The sequence below is a fragment of the Sarcophilus harrisii genome, chromosome X (assembly GCF_902635505.1).
Source record: "Sarcophilus harrisii chromosome X, mSarHar1.11, whole genome shotgun sequence".
NCBI classification, from domain to species: Eukaryota; Metazoa; Chordata; class Mammalia; order Dasyuromorphia; family Dasyuridae; genus Sarcophilus; species Sarcophilus harrisii.
In genome coordinates, this window is record NC_045432.1 from 27,075,379 (window position 1) to 27,103,370 (window position 27,992).

General features: G+C 49.1%; 1 protein-coding gene across 1 annotated transcript; it reads right to left on the reverse strand.

Moving 5' to 3' along the window:
* Positions 1-13,562: 13,562 nt before the first annotated feature.
* Positions 13,563-26,972, reverse strand: LOC100924794 (polyadenylate-binding protein 4-like). The gene is given in 3 exon segments (XM_031945054.1): positions 13,563-13,729; positions 23,870-25,239; positions 26,649-26,972. Coding segments are annotated over 2 exon segments (1,524 nt in total). The 5' UTR covers positions 25,227-25,239; positions 26,649-26,972.
* Between the last annotated feature and the right edge of the window lie 1,020 nt (positions 26,973-27,992).

Here is a 27,992-nt window from a genome sequence, read left to right on the forward strand (position 1 = left end):
ACCAGAGACTCTTTGCCAAATCCCCGAGACCCCCTTGAAGCTTGAAGGGCTGAGAATAGGACAGTAAGAGGCATTATTGCTCCATGCAGCAGATAGAAAAGCTATGGAAGTCATTTTCCCCAAGACGTTGCTCAGGCTGAATCATAATGGGATATGTTTGCAATCACAGCTCTTATTTCTCTAATGCCGTAATCATGTTTCTCATTCTCTAGTGGTATCTGGCTTCTACCTTCTGTGGAAGAAGGTCGTAGGAGAAGGACCACAAGAAGAAAAGTTTGAGCCGAATAAGGAGATGAAAGACATGCAGGTGAGTGGATATGGAATTTGGACCGGACTGGTCAGAGATCAAAGACTGAATTTAATTCAGGGAAGGGAGATTTGGAGAAATTTGGAAGGAATTGAGGAACATTTTAAGAACCATCTCCAAGTGCTAACTTCCAGTTTCAAGGAGTGGAAGTCAGAGAAGGAGTTAGATCAAGGTAGATCAAGGGATAGAAAAGAAAGAGTGGCAAAGAGAAGAAAAAGGAGAAGGTAAACGGCAAGGCGACATAAGTAAGAGAAGGTAATGGAAGAAAATAGCGGATCAAGCAAATTAGTAGAGTGAATTAGGAAGTGGGATAAATTAAAGAAACATCTGGGATGTTGGCACCAAGTGGGGAAGTAGAATATCACCATGGTGTTGAGATTAAGATAAGGAAGTGGGGTAGGGCTGTCAAATTTACTAAATGCTGATAATAGGTTGCATAGGTCTTAATGAGGTGAACTTATCTCTTAAGGAGGTAAGGTATAATCATCCAAAAGCAGTCAAAAAATCAAAGAAAACAAGGCTAACAATCTCAGTCTCTATGAAAAGCAGGATATATTTTCTGATCACTTGAAATGAGCATGTGATGCTTGTATTTCTGCCATATCCCATCCTCCTAGAAGAAAAGGTTAAATGTCTGAAGGAATGCCTCAAAGAACTTTACCTCCTAGTGGGGAAAAAATAATATATAAGGGAGTCTGGAAAAGAAGTAAGATGTGGCATGGTATGGAAATGGCTGAGAAGGGCCAGGGAGGCCTGATGCCAGGAAAGAAATCCAGTCTATCAGAGTCCAGTGTCTCATGGACAGAGTCCAAAGTTCCATGGTAGGGTGGGAGGAATAATAGGGATAATGGCCAAAGCAGATGTACCATAGGGTGGAGATGACTGAGAAGTAACATGGACGCCTGATTCTAAGCAAGAGAAGGCAAAATCTGACCTATCAAAGACTGCTGTCCGGGGGTAAAATTCAAGGTCCCAATGGGAGGGAGATGGGGCAGATGGCTGCAGTGAAAGTAGCATAGGATAGAGATGATTAGGAAGCATAAAAGAATGTTATATGAGGAGGAAGGAAAATAAAAGGCACATCGTATGCCGAGAGCTAAAATCAAAAACAAGAAACTTCAAGTTTACGGCTCTTCCTGAAGAGAATGTTCTGGGGTAGAAACAGTGGTTTGTTCTCCAAGCAAATATGTACTGGATAGATGTATAGATGCTGTCTGCAGTGAGATTTCATGCGGTAAGGGACAGGGGTAGAAGGAAAGGGCATCAGAGACTGGTTATTCTCTGCCCCAGAGGACTGAAGCAGCTGTTTATTGACCTAATTAAAGCAATACAGGGGTCTGCTATCTTCCTGAGACATAAATCCAAGTCGTAGCAGAGAAGTGTCCAAGACATCCAAATGGATGATTCACTTCTGGTGATTCATGTGGGCACAAATGTTATTATCAGAAGGAACACCCGAAGAATTGCCGAGGATTACAGAGTCCTAGGCAGGAAGCCGAATACCATAGGTAATGCATTTATCATCACTGTCAACTGAAGGCAAGACTTATAGAAGAGAAAAACAGAATGATCAGCTAGTTAAGATGGTGTTGTCCTAGAATGGGACTTAGATTTCTGGGCCATGGCTTAAAAAAGAGGCTCCTGGCAAAGAGTGCGCTTAGCAAAAGTGGCTAAGAATTTACATTCTAGGTATCTTGCAAATCTAAGCAAAATTCCATTAAACTAGAAATAGTGGGGAAGGGAGAAAGCTCCATATATTCCCACTAAGCAAGATACAATAGAGTAGGTACGATGAAGGAAGAGGAGGAGTTGAGACATCCAAGGGTTCATGGAGACAACATATAGGAAAGAAGCCAGTGGAAAACAAAACAAAACAAACCCCCAAACTTATGGCCCGAGAAGTCTATATAGATGTTTAGATTTTAGGCAACAAGCAAGAGCTTGAGGTCTTAAGGCACTGGGTGTGATAAAACTCATGATTGGGATATAATTTGGATGCTTGGATAATTAGGATAGGTAAAAGGGGGTATGGATAGTAACATTGGATATTTTTGTCTTAATAATAAAAAAAATTTTTATTAAATTATTTACAGAACATATGCATGGGTAATTTTTCAACATTGACCCTTGCAAAACCTTCTGTTCCAGATTTTCCCTTCCTTTCCCCTCCCCCCTCCCCAATACATGTTAAATATGTTAAAATATATGTAACATTGAATATTAAGAAAGTACACTTTTGTGAGGAATCCCAAGAACTAGAAGCATGGTGGAAAGTATCACAGGGAGATACAGAATCGCTTTTGTGCCAGCGAAGTATACTACACACTGTCTAAACTGAAAGAGGAAAGAGATGAACACTTTAGGGAACAGATCATAAGGTTGACACATACTGCCAAAGTGATGGGACATTTTAACTTTCCCAACATCTAGTAAAGTTCTCTCTCTACCAAAAGCATAGAAGCTAATCACCTCCCGACTCACTTTACTAATCATTTTGTCCTTCAAAAGGTAGAGGAACCACAAGGGGAAACTGTATACTAGATTTTGTTCTCATTAAGAGGGAGGAACTAGTTGTTGGGGTGGAGATGATTCAAACCTTGAAGGAAGTCACTTCTTTCTAATTGACTCTATGATAGGGGAGAAGGAAGTTGGACACAGATCGATGTGAATCTAGAGATTCTGGGAAAGCAGATTTGAAGGGATTTAGAGGATGGAGAGGTAGAATCCCAAGAAACAAAAAGGCTTCTAAAATCGGCAGAGAAGGGAGGGAAAACTCTCAAGAATGCAATTCTGAAGATGTAAAGGGAAACAATTTCAACGAAGAGAAGAAAAGAGAGTTGTCTGAAGAGACTGATATGGAGGAAGAGGGAACTCAACAAGCAGTTTTAACAGCAGGTACAGAGGATGGAAGAAAATCAACAAAATGGCTCACAGGGAATTGATAGACAAGCTTAGTAAAGAAATAATTGGAAAGCTCCTACTTACTCTTGATTTAATAATAAATAAGGGTTTATTAGGCATCTACTAGGTGCTAGGAACATGAATGCCTTCAAGAAACATTCATTGGGGGAAGATAACTGCTACACACACACGCCCACACACACACACACACACACACACACACACACACACACACAATTTGTACACAATTCACCAACAGTAATTTTGGAGGGGAGTGGCCTTAGCATCAGAGGGAACCAGCTTTGAAGGAGACTACAGAGGTGAGGAGAAAGGGAAGGCCAGGAATGGGGAATAGGTTCTCTGAAGGCACAGAGATGAAATATGGGTTAGGGCAGAGGGTATGTGGAGAGGAGTCACATACAATAAGTCTGGTCACTGGGGCCATATGAGTTACATCTTCAGGAGGATGGATGGGTTTTAGGGAGTAGGGATGTTTACCATGGAGAAAAGAAAACTCATGGGTGGAGTTAAATGGGAGCTGTCCAAAAGTGGGCTGGGCTGCCTCAGTGGCTTCTTCCTCATCAGAGGTTTTCAAGGAGAGTTTGCATGACCACTTGACAGGTAATTACTTTTTTTTCAACTAACAAGCAGTTATTTCCTCTCTTGTTTATCACCTCTCCCAACCTTAAAAAACAAAACAAGAACACCCATGTAGCAATGCACAATCGAGCAAAACAAATTCCCACATTAGCCATGTGCAAAACTGTGTGCTTCATTTCCCACCCTGAGCCCATCACCTCTTGAGCAGGGGGTGGGCAGCATGCTTCATCATCTGTCTCCTGGAATCATGAATGGTCATGGAAGTGATCAGAATGAACACGTATGTTATAATGGGAATGTATGGGCTGGACTAGATAGATGGCTGTGGAAGGCTGTTCCAGCTATGAAATTCTGGGTTTTGGTGCTTTAAAGCTTGTGAAGTACTTTCCTCATAACAACTTTCCCCTCTCCCGAGAAGCAGGTAATGGGAATACTTTTATCCCCATTTTATAGATGAAAAAACTGAGGCACAGAGAGGGTTAGTCATTTGCCCAAATTCATACAGCTAGGGAATGTAGAGAGAGAAATCCCAGTTTTCTTACTCTGAGTCCAGTCTGACTCTGCCCCTAAGCTAGATTGTCACTAGATTTATGAAAAGTTTAGAGAAAAGCATGATGGGTTATTAAGGGAGAGAGGCTGGGCTGGGTCAGAAGGCAAAAATTAAAATGCTGAAATTTAGACAAGACACTTACCTCTCAGTGCCCCAGATAATTCTCTTAAGATTAGAAATTCCAGGCATATTGTTCTGCATCTAGTCCTGATCTACACCAATGAAATCACAGATCCAGATGAGAGACAGACAGACACAGATAAACTGACAAAGAGACAGGCAGAGAGACAGAGAGGGGCAAGAGAGAGTTAGATGGGGGGAAGAGAAGGGCAGAGAGAGAAAGAGATTGAGAGAGAGAAAGGAGAGAGACAGAAGTGAGAGAGATTGAAAGGGAGATAGAAAGGGAGAGATAGTGAAAGACACGAACACAGAGAGAAAGAAGGGGGCGGGAGAGAGAGATTGAGAAAGAAAGATAGAAGGGGGAGAGGGAGAGAGATAAAAAAGAGGGGCAGAAGAGAGAGAAAATGATAGAGATTAAGAAAGAGAAAGGAAAGAGAGATGGAGGGAGAAAGAGAGAAGCAGAGGGAAACACAGAGAAGAGAGACAGAGATGGAAGGGAGAGAGACACATACACAGAGAAGACAGAAAGAAACACAGGAAAGGGGAGGAGAGAGAGAAAGATTGAGAAAGAAAAATAGGGGCAGCTAGATGATGCAGTAGACAGAGGATGGTTACAAGAACTTGAATTTAACTCCAACCTCAGATACTTAACACTTCACACTTTCTAGCTATGTGACCCTCAGCAAATCATTTAACCCCAATTACTTTGCCAAAAAAAAGATAGAGGGGAGAGAGGGAAAGATAGAGACACCGAAACAAGAGAGAGGAGACAGATAAAGTCAGACACACAGAGACAGACAGAGGGGAAGAGAAACACACACAGAAACAGAGAGGGGAAGGGAGAGAAGGAGGGAGAAGAGAGAAAAACCAAGTGCAAGAAGATGAAATAGAGAGAGGAGGAGAGAAAGACATAGAGAAACAGAGTAAGAGAGAGAGGGAAGAGGAAAGAGAGAAAAAGAAAAAAGAGGAAGAAAGAAGAAAGTAAGGGAGAAAACTAAAGGAAGAAAAAAAAGAAAGGAAGGAAGGTCCCAAAGAAAGAAATGTTGGCATTTCTTCCAAATTTTTCAGATTGATGCTGAGGAAAACAATCTTTGTTACCCACTATTAGGCAGTGGGCAGCCAAGGGTTAAGGGTTAGCTACAGAGCCTAGCATATTTAATGCCCTCCCATAGTTTGGCAAGCCTGGGGCATGCTCATGCTCTGAGGAAATATAATGGAAAGTGCAGACCATAATGGTAAAAGCAGAAATGGGCATGGAAGCTCACAACTGCTCTGCTTATATTTTACAGGGTTGATGTTTGTTTAAAAAATTATGAGAAAAAGGTAGCTTGGGAAAAAGTCACTATTAACTACCTTTCTTGTCCACCAACAACAGGCCAGTGAGAATTCATGTCCTTAAGGATGCTCCCCCCCACAGCCCTGCAGAATTCTAAGATGCTTCCTAAATTAACCAAGAGAAATGATTAGCATGGGGCAGTCTCTGGGTTTAGCCAGCCCCAAGGAGTGATGGCTGACAGGAAACAGATACAAACTCGTGTTAACAGCAAAGAAAGAAACTGCTTCTAGACAGTCTCCTTTGCCATCTAGTGCCAGCCCCATCTCTCCTTAAAGCAAAAGTTCTTAACCTGGCATCTATGAACTTGAGTTTTAATTTAATTGGTTTCAATTTAATTGGTTTACTTCATAATCCTGTTGTTTTGTACATTTTTTGTACATTTAGTTTTGTACATTTAGAAACTTTATTCTGAGAAGAGGCCCATGAGCTTCACAAGACTACTCAAAGAGTCTAGGACCCAAAACAGGTTAAGATTGGATAGAAGGGTTCATCTCAACAGAGGTGAGAAGGGAACACAAGCAGGCTCAACCAGAGTTCTGGGTTGACCAAAACCCAAGGGACATCTCTTCTGTCCTTTTGATAATTTTGGAAGACTGAAGAAGGAATAAGAGTATTTAATATTCTCTTTTAATCTTGAGGTCTTCCACCCCTCAGAATTAAAGAGATTCTTTGGTTTGTTTCATCATTTTGTTCTCTTGAACTCATTTGCCTCAATAATGGAAGGCCAAGGTAAGGAAGAGTTAGAAGCATATTCAGCACATCCGAGCTTAGCCATATGCTTATTTACATAATTGTGATTGTTTGCTGGCAAAGAATGAGAAACATCTAGGGCTTGTGCATATTCCAATCTGTCCTTGCTTTTTCATTCTGTTTACCTCTATGGAGACTGCTGGATGAAATGGTGGCTGAAGGGCAGGATCTGAAGTCAGAAAAACTTGAGGACAAGACCTGCCTCAGTCACTTAACATCTTTCAGCCTCAGTTTCCTCATCTGTAAAAGTGCAGATAATAATAGCACTTTCTCCTTAAGTTGTTAACAGAGTCAAATGAAACAATGTTAGGGTGTTTTGAAAACCTTAAAGTGCTTTATAAATGCTAGATATTGTTATTATTATATGACATCAAGCAAACTAGGACCTTTTCTCTTAACCTCAGCTCTTAACTCTATGAAAGGTTTAACAGAATCCTTGCCTTGCCTCTTTAATAAGGGGAGTGGAGGTCTAAAGGGAGGTAATTAGTATTTAATCAGTAGATGGGCATACATTCTGTATACTTTGGAAAGGCTATGCAAATGCCCAGGAGTTGTGTTCTCAACTGTGTCTAGCATTGGGTTGTAGAGGCACACTCAAAGTATCTTTCGTGAGTCATGACCGGATTTGGGTTTTGTTTTATTCAGCCATGACCCGGGTTTGGGTTTTGTTTTATTCAGCCATGACCGGGGTTTGGGTTTTGTTTTATTCAGCCATGACTGGGCTTGGGTTTTGTTTTATTCAGCCATGACTGGGCTTTGGGTTTTGGTTTATTCAGTCACAACTGGGCTTTGAGGTTTTGTTTTGTTTGGCCATGACTGGGTTTTGGGTTTTGTTTTATTCTTTTACTTCCCACTCTGTACCTTTATCCTTCATTTTTTTTAATAAACCAAGAATGCTCAATCATTTCTCCTTCTCTATGGAAATCCAGTGCTTGTCAAAAGCTCTCTGCTCTAAGCACCCTTCCAAGTCATCCCTCCCCCACTCAACTGAAAAGGCATTTTTTCTCACTGTGTGGCTAACTCTTTCTCTCTCTTCTCCTTCTCTTCTCTCTCTCCCATTCTTCTGCCCAACTTCTGTCTCTCTCTCATCCTTCCCCTCCAATTCCTCTTCCTTTGTGTGTCTCTCTTTTTCTTTCCCCTCCAACCTTTCTTTCTCTTTTTCTCTCTTCCTTTCCCCCTCACTTTCTACGTATCTCTTTCTTGTTCTCTCTCCCTTTTAGCCTTCCATCTCTCTCTCTCTCTCTCTCTCTCTCTCTCTCTCTCTCTCTCTCTCTCTCCTCTCTCTCTCTCTCTTTCTGCCTTTTTCTCTCTACCCTTTCCTCCTCCAACCTCTCTCTTCCTCCCTTCCCCCCTCTCTTTCTCTCTCTCTCTCTCTCTCACACACACACACACACACACTCACACACTTTTCTGGCCCTTTTTTGCTTAATAGATGCTTAATAAACACTTTTCCCATTTGGAGTTCTTTGTGTCCATGTCTTCCCTTCCCATTAGACTGTCAAACTCCTAGGCAGGGATCAGGACGTATTCATCTTTGTATACCTCTGGATGTATTCATCTTTGTATATACCCCTCTATAGCACTGGGCCTTTTGCATATTGTAGGAGCTTAATAAACACCTGTCAAATGAATAATAATAACAGCTCCCATTTCTATAGCACTTATAGCTTTACAAACCCCTTCCTTATAACCCCTGGGAAGTAGATAGAACAAGAGTTCTCATTCTCATTTTCAGATGAGAACCTGAGGCTTAGAAAAGGTTAAGTGACTTGCCAAGAATTATAGAGCATTGTCTAAACTGGGTTACCATTCACAGTCTTCTGACTTCACAGTCTGGTACAGGGATTCTTAACCTGATCTGTGAATATCAACACACATCCATCCATCCATCCATCCATCCGATACTTTTGGATGGAAGAATTGAATGAATGGAAATGAATTCGGAACCTTTCTCTCACTGATTTGTACTTCCAAGTACAAAGCCTAAGAAGGCATCTGCAAATTCTAGTGGAAAAGTCTTTGAAAGTCTAGTCAGCTCTCTACCGTGAGGGAGAATATCATTACATAAAATCTCTGCCTTTCCAACTTCTTCAACAATTTATAAGTAGTTTCTGCTCCTTCCTTCCTTCCTTCCTTCCTTCCTTCCTTCCTTCCTTCCTTCCTTCCTTCCTTCCTTCTTCCCTCTCTCCTTCCTCTCTCCATTCCTCTCTCCCTTCCTTCCTTCCTTCCTTCCTTCCTTCCTTCCTTCCTTCCTTCCTTCCTTCCTTCCTCTCTCCCTTCTTCCATCCTTTCCTCCTTTTCTTCTTTCCTTTCTTCCTTTCTTTAAAAAAAAACAAAACAAAAAACCTGAGTTCAAATTCTGCCTCTAAAGTTTTCTGGACCTGAATTTCCTCTTCTGTAAATAGAGGTATATGGGGGAAGGGTTGGCTTAGATGGCCTTTGAGATCCCTTACACTTATCTATAATGTGACCATGAGCATGTCTTACTCCCTCCATGGACCTCAGTTTCCTCTTCTGTAAAATTAAAAACTGGCATAAATGGCCTCTGAGAACGTACCTCAGAGGCCATTTATGCCAGTCTTTAATAACGTTCCAGCTCCTGGATCTAGTTTGTGCATGTGTGACCTGGGGTGTGTGTGAGCTTGGGCAAGTGAGTTCTCTCTAGGCCTCCCTTTCCATTTTCGCAACAGCAGGGGGTTGGACTATGTGTTTGCTGAGGGCCCTTCTAGTTCTAGATCTAGTATCTTATAACTAAGCTTGGGCATGTATGGTTTGGGTGTGAGCTTGGGCAAGTGATTTCTCTCTGAGCCTCAGTTTCCATCTCTGCCACAGCAGAGGTTGGACTAGATGTTCGCTGAGGGCCTTTCCAGTTCTAGATCTAAAATATTATGTTAGATTGAGTGTGTGTAACCTGGGGAAAGTGACTTCTCCCTAGGCCTCAGTTTCCACCTCTGCCAGCAGGGGTTTGGACCAGATGTTCCCTGAGGGCCCATAAGTTATAGATTGAGAACATTTGATATGAGTTTGGGCATATGTGAGCAGGGGAGTATGAGTATGGGCATGTGTGATCTTGGGTGTGTGTGAGCTTGGGCAAGTGATTTCTCTCCGGACCTTAGTTTCCACCTCTGACACAGTACGGCTTTAGACTAGATAGATGTTCGCTGACAGCCCTTCAAATTCTAGATTTAGGATCTTGTATGTGAAGTTAGGCATTTGTATGCTTGGGCTTATGGTAGTTTGTGTGTGTGTGTGAGCCTAGGCGTTTGTGAGCTTGGGCAAGAGACTTCTCTCTGGTCCTCAGGTTCAACCTCCCACAGATGGAGTTGGTCTAAATGTTCAGTGAGGAGCATTCCGGTTCTAGATCAAGTATCTCATATGTAAGCTTGGGCATTTGTGAGCTGGGTCATAAATAATTTTACGCACGTGTGTGTATGATCTTAGGTGTGTGTGAGTTTGGACAAGGGTCTTCTTTCTAAGCCTCAGTTTCCACTTATTCTAGAGAAGGGGTTGGAATAAATGTTCATTGAGGGCCCTCTCAGTTTTAGATCTAGGATCTTATGTGTGAGCTTGGGAGTTTATGAGGTTGGGCTTATGTTAGTTTGTGCGTGTGTGAGTCTGATTGTGTGAGCTTGGGCAAATGACTTCCCTCTAGATCTCAATTTGCACCTCTGTCACAGCCGGGGATTTGACTAGATGTTCACTGATGACCCTTCCAGTTCTACATCTAGAACATTTTATGTAGGCTTGGGCAAGTAACTGTTCTCTAGGCCTCCCTTTCCACCTCAATCACAGCAGGGAGTTGGATTGTTTGTTGAGGGCCCTTCTAGTTCCAGATCTAGTATCATATATGTGAGCTTAGGCATCTGTGAGATGGGGTGTGGGTGAGTTTGGCCACATGCGAGCTTGGACAAGTTACTTCTCTCTAGGTCTCAGTATCACCCCCTGCTGTGGCAGGGTATGCGACTAGATGTTCTCTGGGGCCCTTCAAGTTCTAGATCTAAGATCTTATATGAGAGATTGTGTGTATATGAGCCTGTGACTCACTCTGTGGGCATGTGACTTCTCTCTAAGCCCCTGTTTCCACATCTGCAACACCAGTAGGTTGGACTTGATGTTCACTGAGGGCCCTTCCAGTTCCATAGTATCTCAAATGTGTGCTTGGGCCTTTGTGAGCTGAGATGTAAATTACTTTCTGCATGTGTGATCTTGGGTGTGTGTGAGCTTGGGCAAGTGACTTCTCTGTAGGTCTCAGGTTCAACCTCTGCCACAGCAAGGGGTTGGTCTGTTTGCTGTGAACCATTCTAGTTCTAGATGTAGTATCATATATTTGAGGTTGGGAGTGTGTGTGTGTGTGTGTGTGTGTGAACTTGGTCATGAGTGAACTTGTAAATCTGTGAGCTTGGGCGTGTGTGAGTTTGGCTGTGTGTGAGCGTGGGCAAGTGCTTTCTCTCTTCACCTCAGTTTCCACCTCTCCCTACTAGGGGTTGGACTAGATGTTCTCTGTGGGCCCTCAGTTCTAGATCTAGGACCTTACATGTCACCTTGGGCTTCTGTGATCTTGGCCTATGTGTGAGAGAGTACATGTGTGAGTTTGGATAAGCAACTTCTCTCTAAGCCTCAGTTTCTATCTCTGACACAGCAGGGAGTGGGACTAGATGTTTGCTGAAGGGCCTTGCAGTTCTAGGATCTTACATGTCAAGATGTGTGTGTGTGTGTATGTGTGTGTGTGTGTGTGTGTTTGTGTGAGCTTGAGCATGTTAAGCTGGGGAATGTGTGAGTTTGTGAGTGATTGAGCTTGGTCGTGTGTGAGCTTGAACAAGTGACTCCTCTCTAGGTCTCAGATTCCACCTTGGTGACAGCAGGGGGTTGATCCATTTGTTCATTGAGGGCTCTTGCAATACTAGGTCCAGGATCATATATGTGTGCTTGTGCATGTGAATCCTGGACCATGTGGGAGGTTGTATGTATGTGAGCTTGGGCAAGTGACTTCTCTCCAAGCCTCCCTTTCCACTTCTGGCACAACATGGGGTTGGACTAGATGTTCTCTGTGGTCCCCTCCAATACTAGATCTGGCATCTTTTAGGTGAGGTTGGGCATGTGTGATCTGGGGGATTTCTGTGAGCTTGTGTGTGTGCGTGAACTTGGTTGTGAGTGAGCACAGTGTACAACTTAAATCTCTCTACATCTCATTTTCCTCCTCTGCGAAAGAAGGGGGTTGGACTAGATGTTCCCAGAGGGCCCTGCCAGTTTTAGATCTGTATTAATGTGACTTTGGGCCTGTGTGAGCAGGGGCATGAGAAGGTGGGCCTTGGTAAGCAGGGGTATGTGAGCAGGGACGTAATAGGTTGGGCCTGTGTGAGCAGGGCCTGTGTGAGCAGGGCCTGTGTGAGCAGGGGCTGTGTGAGCAGGGGGGTAATAGCTGGGCCTGTGTGAGCAGGGCCTGTGTGAGCAGGGGCTGTGTGAGCAGGGGTGAAATAACTTGGGCTGTGTGAGCAGGGGTGTGTGAGCAGGGCCTGTGTGAACAGGGGCTGTGTGAGCAGGGCCTGAATGAGCAAGACTGTGTGAGCAGGGGTGTAATAGGTTGGGGCTGTGTGAGCAGGGCCTGTGTGAGCAGGGTCTGTGTGAGCAGGGGTATAATATAACTTGGGCTGTGTTAGCAGGACTGTGTGAGCATGATTGTGTGAGCAGGGCCTGTGTGAGCAGAGATATAATAGGTTGGGGATCTGTGAGCAGGGCCTGTGTGAGCAGGACTGTGTGAGCAGAGCCTGTGTGAGCAGGACAGTGTGAGCAGGGGCGTAATAGCTTGGGGCTATGTGAGCAGGGGTGTAATAACTTGGGCTGTGTGAGCAGGACTGTGTGAGCAGGGGTGTAATAACTTGGGCTGTCTGAGCAGGACTGTGTGAGCATGATTGTGTGAGCAGGGCCTGTGTGAGCAGAGATATAATAGGTTGGGGATCTGTGAGCAGGGCCTGTGTGAGCAGGACTGTGTGAGCAGAGCCTGTGTGAGCAGGACAGTGTGAGCAGGGGATTAATAGCTTGGGGCTATGTGAGCAGGGTTAATAACTTGGCGGGAGCGGACTTGTGAGCAGGGTGTATAACTTGGCTTGTGAGCAGGACTGTGAGCATGGTTGTGAGCAGGGCCTGTGTTAGCAGAGGTTAAAGGTTGGGCCTGGGACCTGTGGAAACTTGTGAGCAGGGCTTAACAACGGGCTGTGTGACATGAAAACGGCTTGGGGACTGTGTGAACAGGATTGTGTGAGCAGGGCCTGTGTGAGCAGAGGTGTAATAGGTTGGGGCTGTGTGAGCAGGGGCTGTGTGAGGAGGGCCTGTGTGAGCAGGGGTGTAATAACTTGGACTGTGTGAGCAGGGGTGTGTGAGCAGAGCCTGTGTGAGCAGGGCAAATAATTGGGGCTGTGGGGAGGGGCTGTGTGAGCAGGGGTAATCTTCGTTCACAGGGCCGTTGAACAGGCTTGTGAGCAGGGCCTGTGGACAGGGGTAATAACCTGGGCAGGCGTGGAACAGGACGGTGAGCAGGAGGAATGGTTGGGCCTGTGTGAGAGGGGAATACTGGGCTATGTACGGGGCGGTTGGGGCTGTGTGAGCAGGGGGTGTACAGGACTTGTGGGCAGGGCCGTTGACAGGACAGTGTGAGCAGGGGCTTAATAGCTTGGGGCTGTGTGAGCAGGGCCTGTGTGACCAGGGGCTGTGTGGGGGCCTTGTGAAAGCAGTGGAGCAGGGGCATAATAGCTTGGGGGCTCTGTGGAGGCTTTGAGCAATTTGGACTGTGTGAGCAGGGGTGGAGGGCAGGACGGTGACAGGGTTTACTTGGGGGGGTGAGCAGGGCCTGTGTGAGCAGGGGTGTAATAGGTTGGGGCTGTGTGAGCAGGACTGTGGGGAGCAGGGCCTGTGTGAGCAGGGCCTGTGTGAGCAGGGGTGTAATAGGTTGGGGCTGTGTGAGCAGTACAGTGTGAGCAGGGGTGTAATAGCTTGGGGCTGTGTTAGTAGGGGCTGTGTGAGCAGGGGTGTAATAACTTGGGCTGTGTCAGCAGGGCCTGTGTGAGCAGGACTGTGTGAGCAGGGCCTGTGTCAGCAGGGGTGTAATAACAGGCTGTGTCATGGGACATGTGAGCAGGGGGTGTAATAGAGTTGGGGCTGTGAGCAGGGCCTGTTGAGCAAGAGATATACAAGGGTGGGCCTGTGGCAAGGCAGGGTGTAATAACTTGGGCATGTGGGCAGGGCCTGTGTGGTGAAGTGTAATGGAGTTGGGGCTGTGAGGCAGGACTGTGAGCAGGACTGTGTGAGCAGGGCCTGTGTGAGCAGCACTGTGTGAGCAGGGGTGTAATAGCAGCCTCATGTGAGCAGGCCTGTTTGAAACAGAACTGTGAGGCCCAGGGCTGTGTAAGAGCAGGACTGTGTGAAACAGGACTGTAGAATAGAGACTGTGAGCAGTACAGTGTGAGCAGGGGCGTAATATCTTGGGGCTGTGTAAGCAGGGGCTGTGTGAGCAGAGGTGTAATAACTTGGGCTGTGTGAGCAGGGGTGTGTGAGCAGGGCTTTTGTGAGCAGGGGTGTGTGAGCAGGGCCTGTGTGAGCAGGACTATGTGAGCAGGGGTGTAATAGCTTGGGGCTGTGTGAGCAGGGTGTAATAACTTGGGCTGTGTGAGCAGGACTGTGTGAGCAGGGCCTGTGTGAGCAGGGCCTGTGTGAGCAGGGATATGGTGTGGTGCAGGCAGGGGTATAATTTGGGCTGTGCCAGGCGGGGCCTGTGAGCAGGCGTAGGTTAGGGCTGTGAGCTGGACTGTACCAAGCAGGACTGTGTGAGCAGGGCCTGTGTGAGCAGCACTGTGTGAGCAGGGGTGTAATAACTTGGCCTGTGTGAGCAGGGCCTGTTTGAGCAGGACTGTGGGAGCAGGGCCTGTGTGAGCAGGACTGTGTGAGCAGGGCCTGTGGGATCAAGGTGTAATAACTTGGGCTATGTGAACAGGGCCTGTGTGAGCAGGACTGTGTGAGCAGGGCCTGTGTGAGCATGACTGTATGAGTAGGGGTGTAATAACGTGGGCTGTGTCAGCAGGGCCTGTGTGAGTAGGGGTGCAATAACGTGGGCTGTGTCAGCAGGACTGTGTGAGCAGGGCCTGTGTGAGCAGGGATATGCGAGGGTGGTCCTGTGTGAGCAGGGTGTAATAACTTGGGCTGTGTGAGCAGGGCCTGTGTGAGCAGGAGTGTAATAGCTTGGGGCTGTGTGAGCAGGGTCTGTGTGAACAGGGGTGTAATAACTTGGACTGCAATGAGCGAGACCTGTGTGAGCAGGGCTGTGTGTGAGCGGTGTAATAGCAGGCTGTGTGAGCAGGACTGGCAGGCAGAGTGTAATAACTTGGGCTGTGTCAGCAGGGCCTGTATGAACAGGACTGTGTGAGCAGGGCCTGTGTGAGCAGGGCCTGTGTGAGCAGGACTGTGTGAGCAGGGCCTGTGTGAGCAGGGATATGTGAGGGTGGGCCTGTGTGAGCAGGGGTGTAATAACTTGGGCTGTGTGAGCAGGGCCTGTGTGAGTAGGGGTGTGTGAGCAGGGCCTGTGTGAGCAGGGGTATAATAGCTTGGGGCTGTGTGAGTAGGGGCTGTGTGAGCAGGGCCTGTGTGAGCAGGACTGTGTGAGCAGGGATGTAATAGGTTGGGGCTGGGTGAGCAGGGGCATAATAGCTGGGGACGTGTGAGCAGGGCTGTGTAGGCAGGACTGTGTAGAGCACAGCTATGTAACAAGGATATCCAAGGGTGGGACTGTTTGAGCAGGGGTGTAATAACTTGGGCTGTGTGAGCAGGGATATGGGAGGGCGGGCCTGTGTGAGCAGGGGTGTAATAACTTGGGCTGTGTGAGCAGGGCCTGTGTGAGCAGGGGTGAAATAACTTGGGCTGTGTCAGCAGGACTGTGTGAGCAGGGGTGCAATAGGTTGGGGCTGTGTGAGCAGGACTGTGTCAGCAGGGCCTGTATGAGCAGGGGCTGTGTGTGCAGGGGTGTAATAACTTGGGCTGTGTGAGCAGGACTGTGTGAGCAGGACTGTGTGAGCAGGACTGTGTGAGCAGGGGCGTAATAGGTTGGGCCTGTGTGAGCAGGGTTGTAATAGCTGGGGCTGTGGTAGCAGGGGCATAATAGGCTGGGGCTGTGGGAGCAGGGCCTGTATGAGCAGGGCCTGTGTGAGCAGGCCTGTGTGAGCAGGGATATGTGAGGGTGGGCCTGTGTGAGCAGGGGTATAATAACTTGGGCTGTGTGAGCAGGGCCTGTGTGAGCAGGGTGTAATAGCTTGGGGCTGTGTGAGCAGGGGCTGTGTGAGCAGGGCCTGTGTGAGCAGGACTGTGTGAGCAGGGATGTAATAGGTTGGGGCTGGGTGAGCAGGGGCATAATAGCTGGGGACGTGTGAGCAGGGCCTGTGTGAGCAGGACTGTGTGAGCACGGCCTGTGAGCAGGGATATCCAAGGGTGGGACTGTTTGAGCAGGGGTGCTTGGGCTGTGTGAGCAGGGGATATGGGAGGCGGGCCTGTGTGAGCAGGGGTGTAATAACTTGGGCTGTGTGAGCAGGGCCTGTGTGAGCAGGGTGAAATAACTTGGGCTGTGTCAGCAGGACTGTGTGAGCAGGGTGCAATGGGTTGGGCTGTGTGAGCAGGACTGTGTGAGCAGGGCTGTGTGCAGGGGTGTAATAACTTGGGCTGTGTGAGCAGGACTGTGTGAGCAGGACTGTGTGAGCAGGACTGTGTGAGCAGGGGCGTAATAGGTTGGGCCTGTGTGAGCAGGGGTTGTAATAGCTGGGGCTGTGGTAGCAGGGCATAATAGGCTGGGGCTGTGGGGCAGGGCCCTGTGAGCAGGGCCTGTGTGAGCAGGGCCTGTGTGAGCAGGGATATGTGAGGGTGGGCCTGTGTGAGCAGGGGTATAATAACTTGGGCTGTGTGAGCAGGGCCTGTGTGAGCAGGGGTGTAATAGCTTGGGGCTGTGTGAGCAGGGGCTGTGTGAACAGGGGTGTAATAACTTGGACTGTGTGAGCAGCGGTGTTTGAGCAGGGCCTGTGTGAGCAGGGGCATAATAGCTTGGGGCTGTTTGAGTAGGGGCTGTGTGAGAAGGGGTGTAATAACTTGGGCTGTGTCAGCAGGGCCTGTATGAACAGGACTGTGTGAGCAGGGCCTGTGTGAGCAGGACTGTGTGAGCAGGCCCTGTGTGAGCAAGGATATGTGAGGGTGGGCCTGTGTGAGCAGGGGCGTAATAACTTGGGCTGTGTGAGCAGGGCCTGTGTGAGCAGGACTGTGTGAGCAGGGCCTGTGTGAGCAGGGCCTGTGTGAGCAGGGGTGTAATAACTTGGGATGTGTGAGCAGGACTGTGTGAGCAGGGATATGCGAGGGTGGTCCTGTGTGAGCAGGGGTGTAATAGGTTGGGGCTGTGTGAGCAGGGCCTATGTGAGCAGGGGTGTAATAGGTTGGGCTGTGTGAGCAGGCCTGTGTGAGCAGGGCCTGTGTGAGCAGGGGCATAATAGCTTGGGGCTGTGTGAGTAGGGGCTGTGTGAGCAGGGGTGTAATAACTTGGGCTGTGAGCAGGGGCCTGTGTGAGCAGGACTGTGTGAGCAGGGCCTGTGTGAGCAGGCGTGTAATAAATTGGGCTGTGTGAGCAGGACTGTGTGAGCAGGAATGTGTGAGCAGGACTGTGTGAGCAGGGGTGCAATAGGTTGGGGTTGTGTGAGCAGGACTGTGTGAGCAGGGGCGTAATAGGTTGGGCCTGTGTGAGCAGGGTTGTAATAGCTGGGGCTGTGGGAGCAGGGGCGTAATATGTTGGGGCTGTGGGAGCAGGGCTTGTATGAGCAGGGCCTGTATGAGCAGGGCCTTTTTGAGCAGGGCCTGTGTGAGGCAGAGTTATATGCTTGGTGCTGTGGTGAGGGCTGTGAACAGGGGTGTATGTAGGCTGTGTCAGAAGGACTGTGTGAGCAGGGCCTGTGTGAGCAGGACTGTGTGAGCACGGCCTGTGTGATCAGGGATATCCGAGGGTGGGCCTGTGTGAGCAGGGGTGTAATAACTTGGGCTGTATGAGCAGGGCCTGTGTGAGCAGGGCCTGTGTGAGCAGGACTGTGTGAGCAGGGCCTGTGTGAGCAGGACAGTGTGAGCAGGGGCGTAATAGCTTGGGCTGTGTGAGTAGGGGCTGTGAGCAGGGTGCTGTCACTTGGGCTGTGTGCTTGGGACTGTGTGAGCAGGACTGTGAGAGCAGGGGTGTAATAGGTTGGGGCTGTGTGAGCAGGGCCTGTGAGCAGGACTGTGAGCAGGATATCACGAGGTGGGCCTGTGGGGCAGGGTATATAACTGGAGGGTGTGAGCAGGGCCTGTGTGAGCAGGGGCATAATAGGTTAGGGGTGTGTGATTAGGACTGTGTGAGCAGGGCCTGTGTGAGCAGGGCCTGTGTGAGCAGGACTGTGTGAGCAGGGCCTGTGTGAGCAGGAGTGTGTGAACAGGGCCTGTGTGAGCAGTACAGTGTGAGCAGGGCCTGTGTGAGCAGTACAGTGTGAGTAGGGGCTGTATGAGCAGGGGTGTAATAACTTGGGCTGTGTGAGCAGGACTGTGTGAGCAGGACTGTGTGAGCAGGGGTGCAATAGGTTGGGGCTGTGTGAGCAGGACTGTGTGAGCAGGGATATGCGAGGGTGGGGCTGTGTGAGCCTGGGTGTAATAGCTTAGGGTTGTGTGAGCAGGGGCTGTGTGAACAGGGGTGTAATAACTTGGACTGTGTGAGCAGGGGTGTTTCAGCAGGGCCTGTGTGAGCAGGGGTGTAATAACTTGGGCTGTGTCAGCAGGGGCCTGTGTGAACAGGACTGTTGAGCCTGACCTGTGAAACAGAGACCTGTGTGAGCAGGACTGTGTGAGCAGGGCCTGTGTGAGCAGGGATATGTGAGGTGGGCCTGTGTGAGCAGGGGTGTAATAACTTGGGCTGTGTGAGCAGGGCCTGTGTGAGCAGGAATATGTGAGCGGGGCCTGTGTGAGCAGGGGTGTAATAGGTTGGGGCTGTGTGAGCAGGACTATGTGAGCAGGGCCTGTGTGAGCAGGACTGTGTGAGCAGGGTCTGTGTGAGTAGGGGTGTGTGAGCAGGCCCTGTGTGAGCAGGGCATAATAGCTTGGGGCTGTGTGAGCAGGGGTGTAGTAACTTGGGCTGTGTCAGCAGGGCCTGTATGAACAGGACTGTGTGAGCAGGGCCTGTGTGAACAGGGGTGTAATAACTTGGGCTGTGTCATCAGGACTGTGTGAGCAGGACTGTGTGAGCAGGGATATGGGAGGGTGGTCCTGTGTGAGCAGGGTGTAATTACTTGGGCTGTGTGAGCAGGGCCTGTGTGAGCAGGCGTGTAATAGGTTGGGCCTGTGTGAGCAGGACTGTGTGAGCAGAGCTTGTGTGAGCAGGGCTGTGTGAGCAGGGGCGTAATAGCTTGGGGCTGTGTGAGCAGGACTTTGTGAGCAGGATTGTGTGAGCAGGGCCTGTGTGAGCAGAGCTTGTGTGAGCAGGACTGTGTGAGCAGGGGCATAATAGCTTGGGGCTGTTTGAGTAGGGGCTGTGTGAGCAGGGGTGTAATTACTTGGGCTGTGTGAGCAGGGCCTGTGTGAGCAGGCGTGTAATAGGTTGGGGCTGTGTCAGCAGGGCCTGTGTGAACAGGACTGTGTGAGCACGGCCTGTATGAGCAGGGCCTGTGTGAGCAGGACTGTGTGAACAGAGCTTGTGTGAGCAGAGCTTGTGTGAGCAGGACTGTGTGAGCAGGGGCGTAATAGCTTGGGGCTGTGTGAGCAGGACTGTGTGAGCAGGATTGTGTGAGCAGGGCCTGTGTGAGCAGGGCCTGTGTGAGCAGGACTGTGTGAGCAGAGCTTGTGTGAGCAGGACTGTGTGAGCAGGGCATAATAATGGGAGGCTGTTGAGTAGGGGCTGTGAGCAGGGTGTAATAACGGGCTGTGTCAGCAGGGCCTGTGTGAACAGGACTGTGTGAGCCGCAGCCTGTATGAGCAGGGCCTGTGTGAGCAGGACTGTGTGAGCAGGGCCTGTGTGAGCAGGGATATGTGAGGGTGGGCCTGTGTGAGCAGGGGTGTAATTACTTGGGCTGTGTGAGCAGGGCCTGTGTGAGCAGGCGTGTAATAGGTTGGGGCTGTGTGAGCAGGACTGTGTGAGCAGAGCTTGTGTGAGCAGGACTGTGTGAGCAGGGTCTGTGTGAGCAGGACTGTGTGAACAGAGCTTGTGTGAGCAGAGCTTGTGTGAGCAGGACTGTGTGAGCAGGGGCGTAATAGCTTGGGGCTGTGTGAGCAGGACTGTGTGAGCAGGATTGTGTGAGCAGGGCCTGTGTGAGCAGGGCCTGTGTGAGCAGGACTACAATGAGCAGAAACTTGTGTGAGCAGGACTGTGTGAGGCAGGCATAATAGCTGGGGCTGTTTGGTAGGGGCTGTGAGCAGGGGTGTAATAACGGGCTGTCAGCAGAGACTTACCAGCTGTGAACAGGACTGTGTGAGCACAGCCTGTATAGGCTGAGAGACCTGTGTGAGCAGGACTGTGAGCAGAGACCTGTGTGAGGCAGGGATATAATCAATTGGGCCTGTGTGGGCAGAGTTATACAATTACTTGGGCTGTGTGAGCAGGGCCTGTGTGAGCAGGCGTGTAATAGGTTGGGGCTGTGTGAGCAGGACTGTGTGAGCAGAGCTTGTGTGAGCAGGACTGTGTGAGCAGGGGCATAATAGCTTGGGGCTGTTTGAGTAGGGGCTGTGTGAGCAGGGGTGTAATTACTTGGGCTGTGTCAGCAGGGCCTGTGTGAACAGGACTGTGTGAGCACGGCCTGTATGGTGAAGACCTGTGTGAGCAGGACTGTGTGAGCAAGCTTGTGTGAGAGCAAGAGCTTGTGTAGGCAGGACTGTCACGAGCAGGGCGTGAGCAGGGCTGTGTGAGCAGGACTGTGTGAGCAGGATTGTGTGAGCAGGGCCTGTGTGAGCAGGGCCTGTGTGAGCAGGACTGTGTGAGCAGAGCTTGTGTGAGCAGGACTGTGTGAGCAGGGGCATAATAGCTTGGGGCTGTTTGAGTAGGGGCTGTGTGAGCAGGGTGTAATAACAGGCTGTCAGCAGGGGCCTGTGAACAGGACTGTTTGAGCTGACCTGCATAGTGCAAGACCTGTGCCAGAGCAGGACTGTGAGCAGGGCCTGTGTGAGCAGAAAGGGATATGTGAGGGTGGGCCTGTGTGAGCAGGGTGTATGCTTGGGCTGTGAGCAGGGCCTGTGAGCAGGGGTGTAATAATAGGTTGGGGCTGTGTGAGCAGGACTATGTGAGCAGGGCCTGTGTGAGCAGGACTTTGTGAGCAGGGTCTGTGTGAGTAGGGGTGTGTGAGCAGGGCCTGTGTGAGCAGGGGCATAAGAGCTTGGGGCTGTGTGAGTAGGGCTGTGTGAGCAGGGGTGTAGTAACTTGGGCTGTGTCAGCAGGGCCTGTATGAACAGGACTGTGTGAGCAGGGCCTGTGTGAACAGGGGTGTAATAACTTGGGCTGTGTCATCAGGACTGTGTGAGCAGGACTGTGTGAGCAGGGATATGAGAGGGTGGTCCTGTGTGAGCAGGGGTGTAATTACTTGGGCTGTGTGAGCAGGGCCTGTGTGAGCAGGCGTGTAATAGGTTGGGGCTTTGGCAGGCAGGACTGTGAGCAGAGCAGCCTGAACCAGGGACTGGGTGAGCCAGGCGTGGCGGGGCTGTGTGAGGCAGGACTGTGTGAGCAGGTTATTATGATGCCCAGGGCCTGTGAACAGGGCCTGTGTGAGCAGGACTGTGTGAGCAAGGGCATAATAGCTTGGGGCTGTTTGAGTAGGGGCTGTGTGAGCAGGGGTGTAATAACTTGGGCTGTGTCAGCAGGGCCTGTGTGAACAGGACTGTGTGAGCACGGCCTGTATGAGCAGGGCCTGTGTGAGCAGGACTGTGTGAGCAGGGCCTGTGTGAGCAGGGATATGTGAGGGTGGGCCTGTGTGAGCAGGGGTGTAATAACTTGGGCTGTGTGAGCAGGCCTGTGGAAAAGGGGGTAGGGTTGGGCTGTGAGCAGGACTGGTGAGGGGCTGGGACAGGGCTTGTGTGAGCAGTAAGTGTGAGGAGGGGGCGTTAAAGTTGGGGCTTTGTGGCAGGGGCTGGTGAGCAGGACTGTTGGCAGGGTATTGGGTGGGGGGAGGAGGGTAATAACGGGCTGTGAGCAGGGGCTTGTGACGGGGTTAAAGGTTGGGGTGGGCGGTTTGAGCAGGGGGCCAGGCTGTGTGAGCAGGGCCTTGGGGGAAATAATAATTGGGCTGGCAAGAGGGGCTGGGAGCAGGGTGTGTAACGACTGTGAGCAGGGCCTGTGAACAGGGGGTTGGCAGGGGCTTGTGGGCAGGGGTGAAACTTGGGATGTGCGGGAGGACTGTGTGAGCAGGGATGCGAGGGTGGGCCTTGGAGCAGGGGTGTAAAACGGGCTGGGAGCGGGCCTGTGTGGCAGGGTGTAAAGCTTGGGGCTGTGTGAGCAGGACTGTGTGAGCAGGATTGTGTGAGCAGGGCCTGTGTGAGCAGGACTGTGTGAGCAGGGCCTGTGTGAGCAGGGATGTGTGAGCAGGACCGTAATAGGTTGGGGGTGTATGAGCAGGGCTGTTTGAGCATGGCCGTGGAGGTTGGGCCTGTGTGAGCAGGGGCGTGTTGGTTTGGGCATGTGAACCTGGTTGTATGACATCTTGTGCTAGTTAATTCTCTCTAGGCCTTGGGTTCTGCCTCTGCTACAGCAGGGGTTTGGACTACATGTTTGCTAAGGCTAGCTGAGTTTGTTAAGTGTAACCTGGGGCATATGACCTTCAGAGCTAAGCAATCTGGTTCCTGAACACTTCCTTTGGGGCCTGGCTATCAGTTAACTCTTTGTCCTCGGTCTAAGGTTTTTGAAGTCTTGTTAAAAAGGGGGTTTCCCTCTAGGGAAAACAATAAGAATCCCAAGGGGCCCAGTCTCAGGCTATAATCAACCTTGGCAGGAGTGCTAAAATCAGTCTTTTTCCCCGGCTGATTAGGATAAAAGTAATCTAAACATATGAGTTTAAAAGAATTCCCCCGCCATTCAAGTTTCAAACATCCCTTGTTTTAATTTCTATCTCCATTTGGAGGGTTTGGATGAATTTTTCCTTTGGATGTTTTCTTGATGAAAGTTTCTCTTTTTGGTGATCTCCCGGGGTTTTCGTGTTGTTTTCACATTGAAGCCATGTTGGGGGCATTGTTACCTTTCTGCTGGATGGTCCCGGACCCCGGAACTGCCAAGCTTACTTTTTTCAATGGAACAATTGGGAAACCTCCGTGAGCCCAGAACTGCCATAGCCTTTATTTTCAACGGGTTCGAGCGTCTTTCCCCGAAGCCTGAGAACTGCCATAGCTTCACTTATTTTCGAATGGAGACATTCGGGAGAATGGCTTCTTTCTCATTGTGAGCCTGCAGAACTGCCATAGCTTTATTTTCGAACGGAGACATTCAGGAGAACGTCTTTCTCCTTGTGAGCCTGCAGAACTGCCATAGCTTCACTTATTTTCGAATGGAGACAATTGGGAGAAGGTCTTTCTCCTTGTGAGCCCAGAACGCCATAGCTTCCTTTTTTTTCAAATGGAACATTGGGAAGGTCTTCTTTCCTTGAGCCGCAGAATGGCCGCCCACTTAAGAGGAGCCGGGAACGTTTCTTATTTTAGCCCCAGAACTGCCATGTTTACTTATTTCGAATGGAACATTCGGGGGCTTTTTCTCATTGTGAGCCTGGGCCCATACCACTTATTTTTAAGGAACATTCAGAATTAAGCATCGAAGAATTAATTCTGTTACATAAATTCCTGGGTTCTTGCCAGCCAGGGTGGAAGATCCTGAATCAAAAAGCCTTTCCCGACCCTTTTTTGGTTGAGGAAGGGCAGTTGATGTTGAAGGTATTGCAGGTTCTTGCCCTGGGGGTGTGCAACAATTGCGGTCAGTTGGGAACGTGGCGGATCCAAAAATTGGTAATGATTGAGTTAGCACCTGATATTTATACGCTAGTTGGGCTCGTTGGGAAAATTAGTCCTGGGGGACCGGGTCTCAATGTTTTCTGGGGAAGTAACCCTTTGAGTTGTTTCCCTTGAAACCGTGGTTGACATAGGGTTGACATAGCGACGACATTGAATTTTGATACACCGATGTTGACATATGTAAGTTGAAAAGGATGGGAACTTTGAAGTTGATACAACCCGATGTTGAATATTGAATTGCATATGATGTTGAATTGTGAATACACCCATGTTGACCCGGGTGACTTTGACAACAAGTTTTGACATTTGAAGTTGACGTGGGGACCCAAAGGTTCTAAGAATTTTGGGTGGATAGGTCCTGTAATGGTCTGGAAAGAGTGGGATCTCACACGTTGGGCAGACCAGTGCGGGCTTGATCTTAGCTGAGCAAAGTGGTTGGGAGAATAGTATGCTCCCCGGCTCTGGCTTTGTGTTAGAGGTTAAAAATCGAGGAAGCTCCTGCCGGGTGGACCTAGGTGGATGGCTTGGACGCGGCCATCCTCGAAGGGCATTTGGTTGGGAATGGGCTTTGTTCCCTTCTTTTGCTGGGCTAAAGCGACCCAAAGGCCCATTGCTACAAGTCTACCATTCATTTCCGTTACTGCTGTGGTGGCTTCTTCTGGAGCAGAGAAACATACAAAACCAAAACCTTTGGACCTACCATTATTCATCATAACTTTGGCACTGGTGATCGTTCCAAATGATGAAAATTCTTTTCTCAAATTTTCATCATCAATATCATCATCTAGGTTTTTTATGTAAAGATTAACACCTTGGTATCTGACAATTCTATTTTGTTTTAGTTGTTCAAAGTGGCGTTGAAGTTGTGTTTGTCGCTCTAGTTTTTTCTGAGCCCGCCCAGCATAGATTTGTCTTCCGTTGAGCTCCTTGCCATTCATGTTATCGATGGCATTTTGTGCATCTTCATGTTTCTGGAAGTTGACAAATCCGAAACCTTTTGATCTTCCACAGTCATCCCTCATCACTTTTACACTAAGTGTAGGTCCAAATTTTTCAAAGATCTTACTCAGCCTGTCCTCGTCCATATCCTCTCCAAAGTTCTTGATGTATACATTGGTGAATTCTCTGGTTTGTGCTCCTAATTCAGATTCTCGATCTTTACGGGATTTGAAGTGACCAACGAATATTTTGAGATCATTCAGAAGTATCCCATTCATTTTCTGAATTGCTCTCTCGGCAGATTCTCGATGTTCAAAATGCACAAAACCGTAACCCTTGGAACCGTTGTCATCAGTAATCACCTTGCAGGAGAGGATGTTGCCAAAGCTGGAGAATGCGTCATATAGAGATTTGTTGTTGATGGATTTTTCCAGGTTTTTAACAAAAACGTTGCCTATGCCACTTTTCCGGAGAGATGGATCTCGTTGGGACCACATGAGACGGACAGGTTTACCTTTGATGATATAGAGATTCATGTCAGTCATCACCCGTTCTGCGTCAGCCAAGTGCTGGAAGTTCACGTAAGCATATCCCAGGGAGCGGTGGGTGACCGCATCTCGGCACACACGGATAGACAAGATAGGACCTGCCGGGCTGAACTTCTCGTACAACATAGCCTCCGTCACCTCATGATGAAGGTCTCCCACATAGAGGGATGCCATCGTGGAGTTGGGACTGTTTGGAACATTAAGTACATGTTGAGATCTCAGAATACCCAGGGCACAACGCAGATAATATACTCAGGCCAACTCCCCCCCTCACCCATTAGGGGGGCCAGCACCCATTTAGAGCGCTGCCATCGGGGAGTTGGGACTGTTTGGAATGTGAGGTACATTGAGATCTTAGAATACCCAGGGCATAACACAAGATAATATACTCAGGCCAATCCCCAATATAACCCTCCCCCCCACCCATTAGGGGGGCCAGCACCCACTTAGAACGCTGCCATTGGGGAGTTGGGACTGTTTGGAACGTTGGGTACACTGAGATCTCAGAATCCCCAGGGCACAACACAGATAATATACTCAGGCCAGTCCCTAATATAACCCTCCCTTCTCACCCATTGAGGGGCCAGCACCCACATAGAATGCTGCCATTGGGGAGTTGGGATTGTTTGGAATATTAGGTACACTGAGATCTCAGAATACACAGGGCACAGATAATACATTCAGGCCAATCCCCAATATAGCCCTCACTCATTGGGGGGCCAGCACCCATGTAGAGCACTAGGGCCTTCTGGGAGTTGGGACTGTTTGGAACATTAAGTACACTGAGATCTCAGAATACCCAGGTCACAACACAGATAATATACTCAGGCCAATATAACCCCTTACCCACTGGGGGGCCAGCACCCACATAGAACGCTGCCATCAGGGAGTTGGGACTGTTTGGGACGTGAGGTACACTGAGTTCTCAGAATACCCAGGGCACAACACAGATAATATTCAAGCCAATCACTAATATAACCCTCCGCTCTCACCCACTGGGGGGCCAGCACCCACCTAGAGTGCTGCCTTTGGGGAGCTGGGACTGTTTGGAATGTGAGGTACATTGAGATCTTAGAATACCCAGGGCACAACACAAGATAATATACTCAGGCCAATCCCCAATATAACCCTCCCCCCTCACCCACTGGGGGACCAGCACCCATGTAGAGCACTGCCATTGGGGAGTTGGGACTGTTTGGAATGTTACAGATAATACATTCAGGCCAATCCCAAATATAACCCCTTACCCCATTGGGGGGCCAGCACCCACACAGAATGCTGCCTTCGGGGAGTTGGGACTGTTTGGAACGTGAGGTACATTTTGATCTCAGAATACTCAGGGCACAGATAATATTGGAGGCCAATTTCTAATATAACCTTACCCACTGGGGGCCAGCACCCACGTAGAGCACTAGGGCCTTCTGGGAGTTGGGACTGTTTGGAACATTAAGTACACTGAAATCTCAGAATACCCAGGGCACAACACAAATAATATACTCAGGCCAATCCCCAATATAACCCTCCGCCCTCACCCATTGGGGGGCCAACTGCCTGGGGCAGGCAGGCTTTGGGTACTAGGAAAAATTCAAGGTTTACCCCAAAGTCTCCACGCAGTGGCTGATCTTGGGCCGAAGCCACAGCAGTAAGGACGAAGGTGAAGGCGGCTGCCGTGGTGGTGCCGGCGGCCGCAGCCGCAGCGATGTCCGGCCCGGCTCCCAGGTACTCGGGACTCACGCCTTGATGTCACTGTGGGGAAAAAGGAGTGAGGATGGGGCAGACCCCCGAGTGAGGAAAGCTCAGACCCAGTGGAAGACTTGCCAGCCTTCGCCAAGCTTGGCGCGTGGCGGGCTATAGTGGCTGTGAGGAAAGGAAGGGCAGTGGAATGGCTGGCCCTAAGTGTGTGTGCTGAGGGGGGACGGGGGCGGGGGTGGGGGGGGGGGGGGGGGGGGAGCAGGGGAGGGGTTGTTGAGAGGGGCAGGTCGTGGAGGGGAAGGACGCTGAGTGCCCTGAGCGCACCCTTTTTATAGGCTCAGCAGAGGAGCATGTCATAGAAGGAGGGGCGTCACAAGGTTCCTGCATTGCCAAGACAACGGTGTGTCAAGGATTGTAAACAAGCAGGTTTGCCCTTCCCCCAACCCATCCAAAGTCTCAATTAATGGATCTTTGCCTTCTCTCTAGTTGGATTATGTCCTCTATATTATAGTATAAAGACATAGAACTAGAGCTGGAAGGGACTTCAGAGGCCACTCAGTCCCATTTCCAATTTTGCAATGAAAAAAACAGACCCAGGGAGGTGAAATGACTTGGCCATAGTTATAAAAGGCCTTTTCAGCTGTCTTTGTATTTCTCAGACTTGTCTTTACATTAAAGTACCACACGCGAGCCATTTAATTGTTCCCCTTTTGTAGAAAGTTTGGATTATCCCTAGTATTGTGCAACTGCATAACTACACTCTAGAGATCTTTTGAATAAATCATTTTTAAAAGAAAAAAATAGACACTTTCGCAGTAGCTATCCAACAACGGCATTATGGAGTTAACTTCTGTTCATGATGTGTCCCATTCTGCCCCCAAAAAGGTTTTCAAAGTGAAATTTCACCGCCAGTGAATGCTTGTGTAGTCCTTTCCCCACCACTCTACCAATTTCATCGATTTCCATGTTTTGGCCCATTTGGGGTAGGTGGGGGTGTGTTGTGGGGGGGGGGTATGTGTTGCCAAGTGGTTTTAAATATTAATTTCTTTGATTATTAGTGAGGTTGGATGTTTTATTCCATTAACATTTTGTGTAGCTCTTTTGAAAAATGTCTTTTTAAATCGTTGGATCATGTATCTATTGTGTGCTGAAAATTATCTTGAGGTTTTTTGACTAGTTCTTTAAGATTTCAAGCTTTTGTCTCTCACATTTGCCAGCTATTTTCTTTTAGCATTCCTTCTTTAGTTA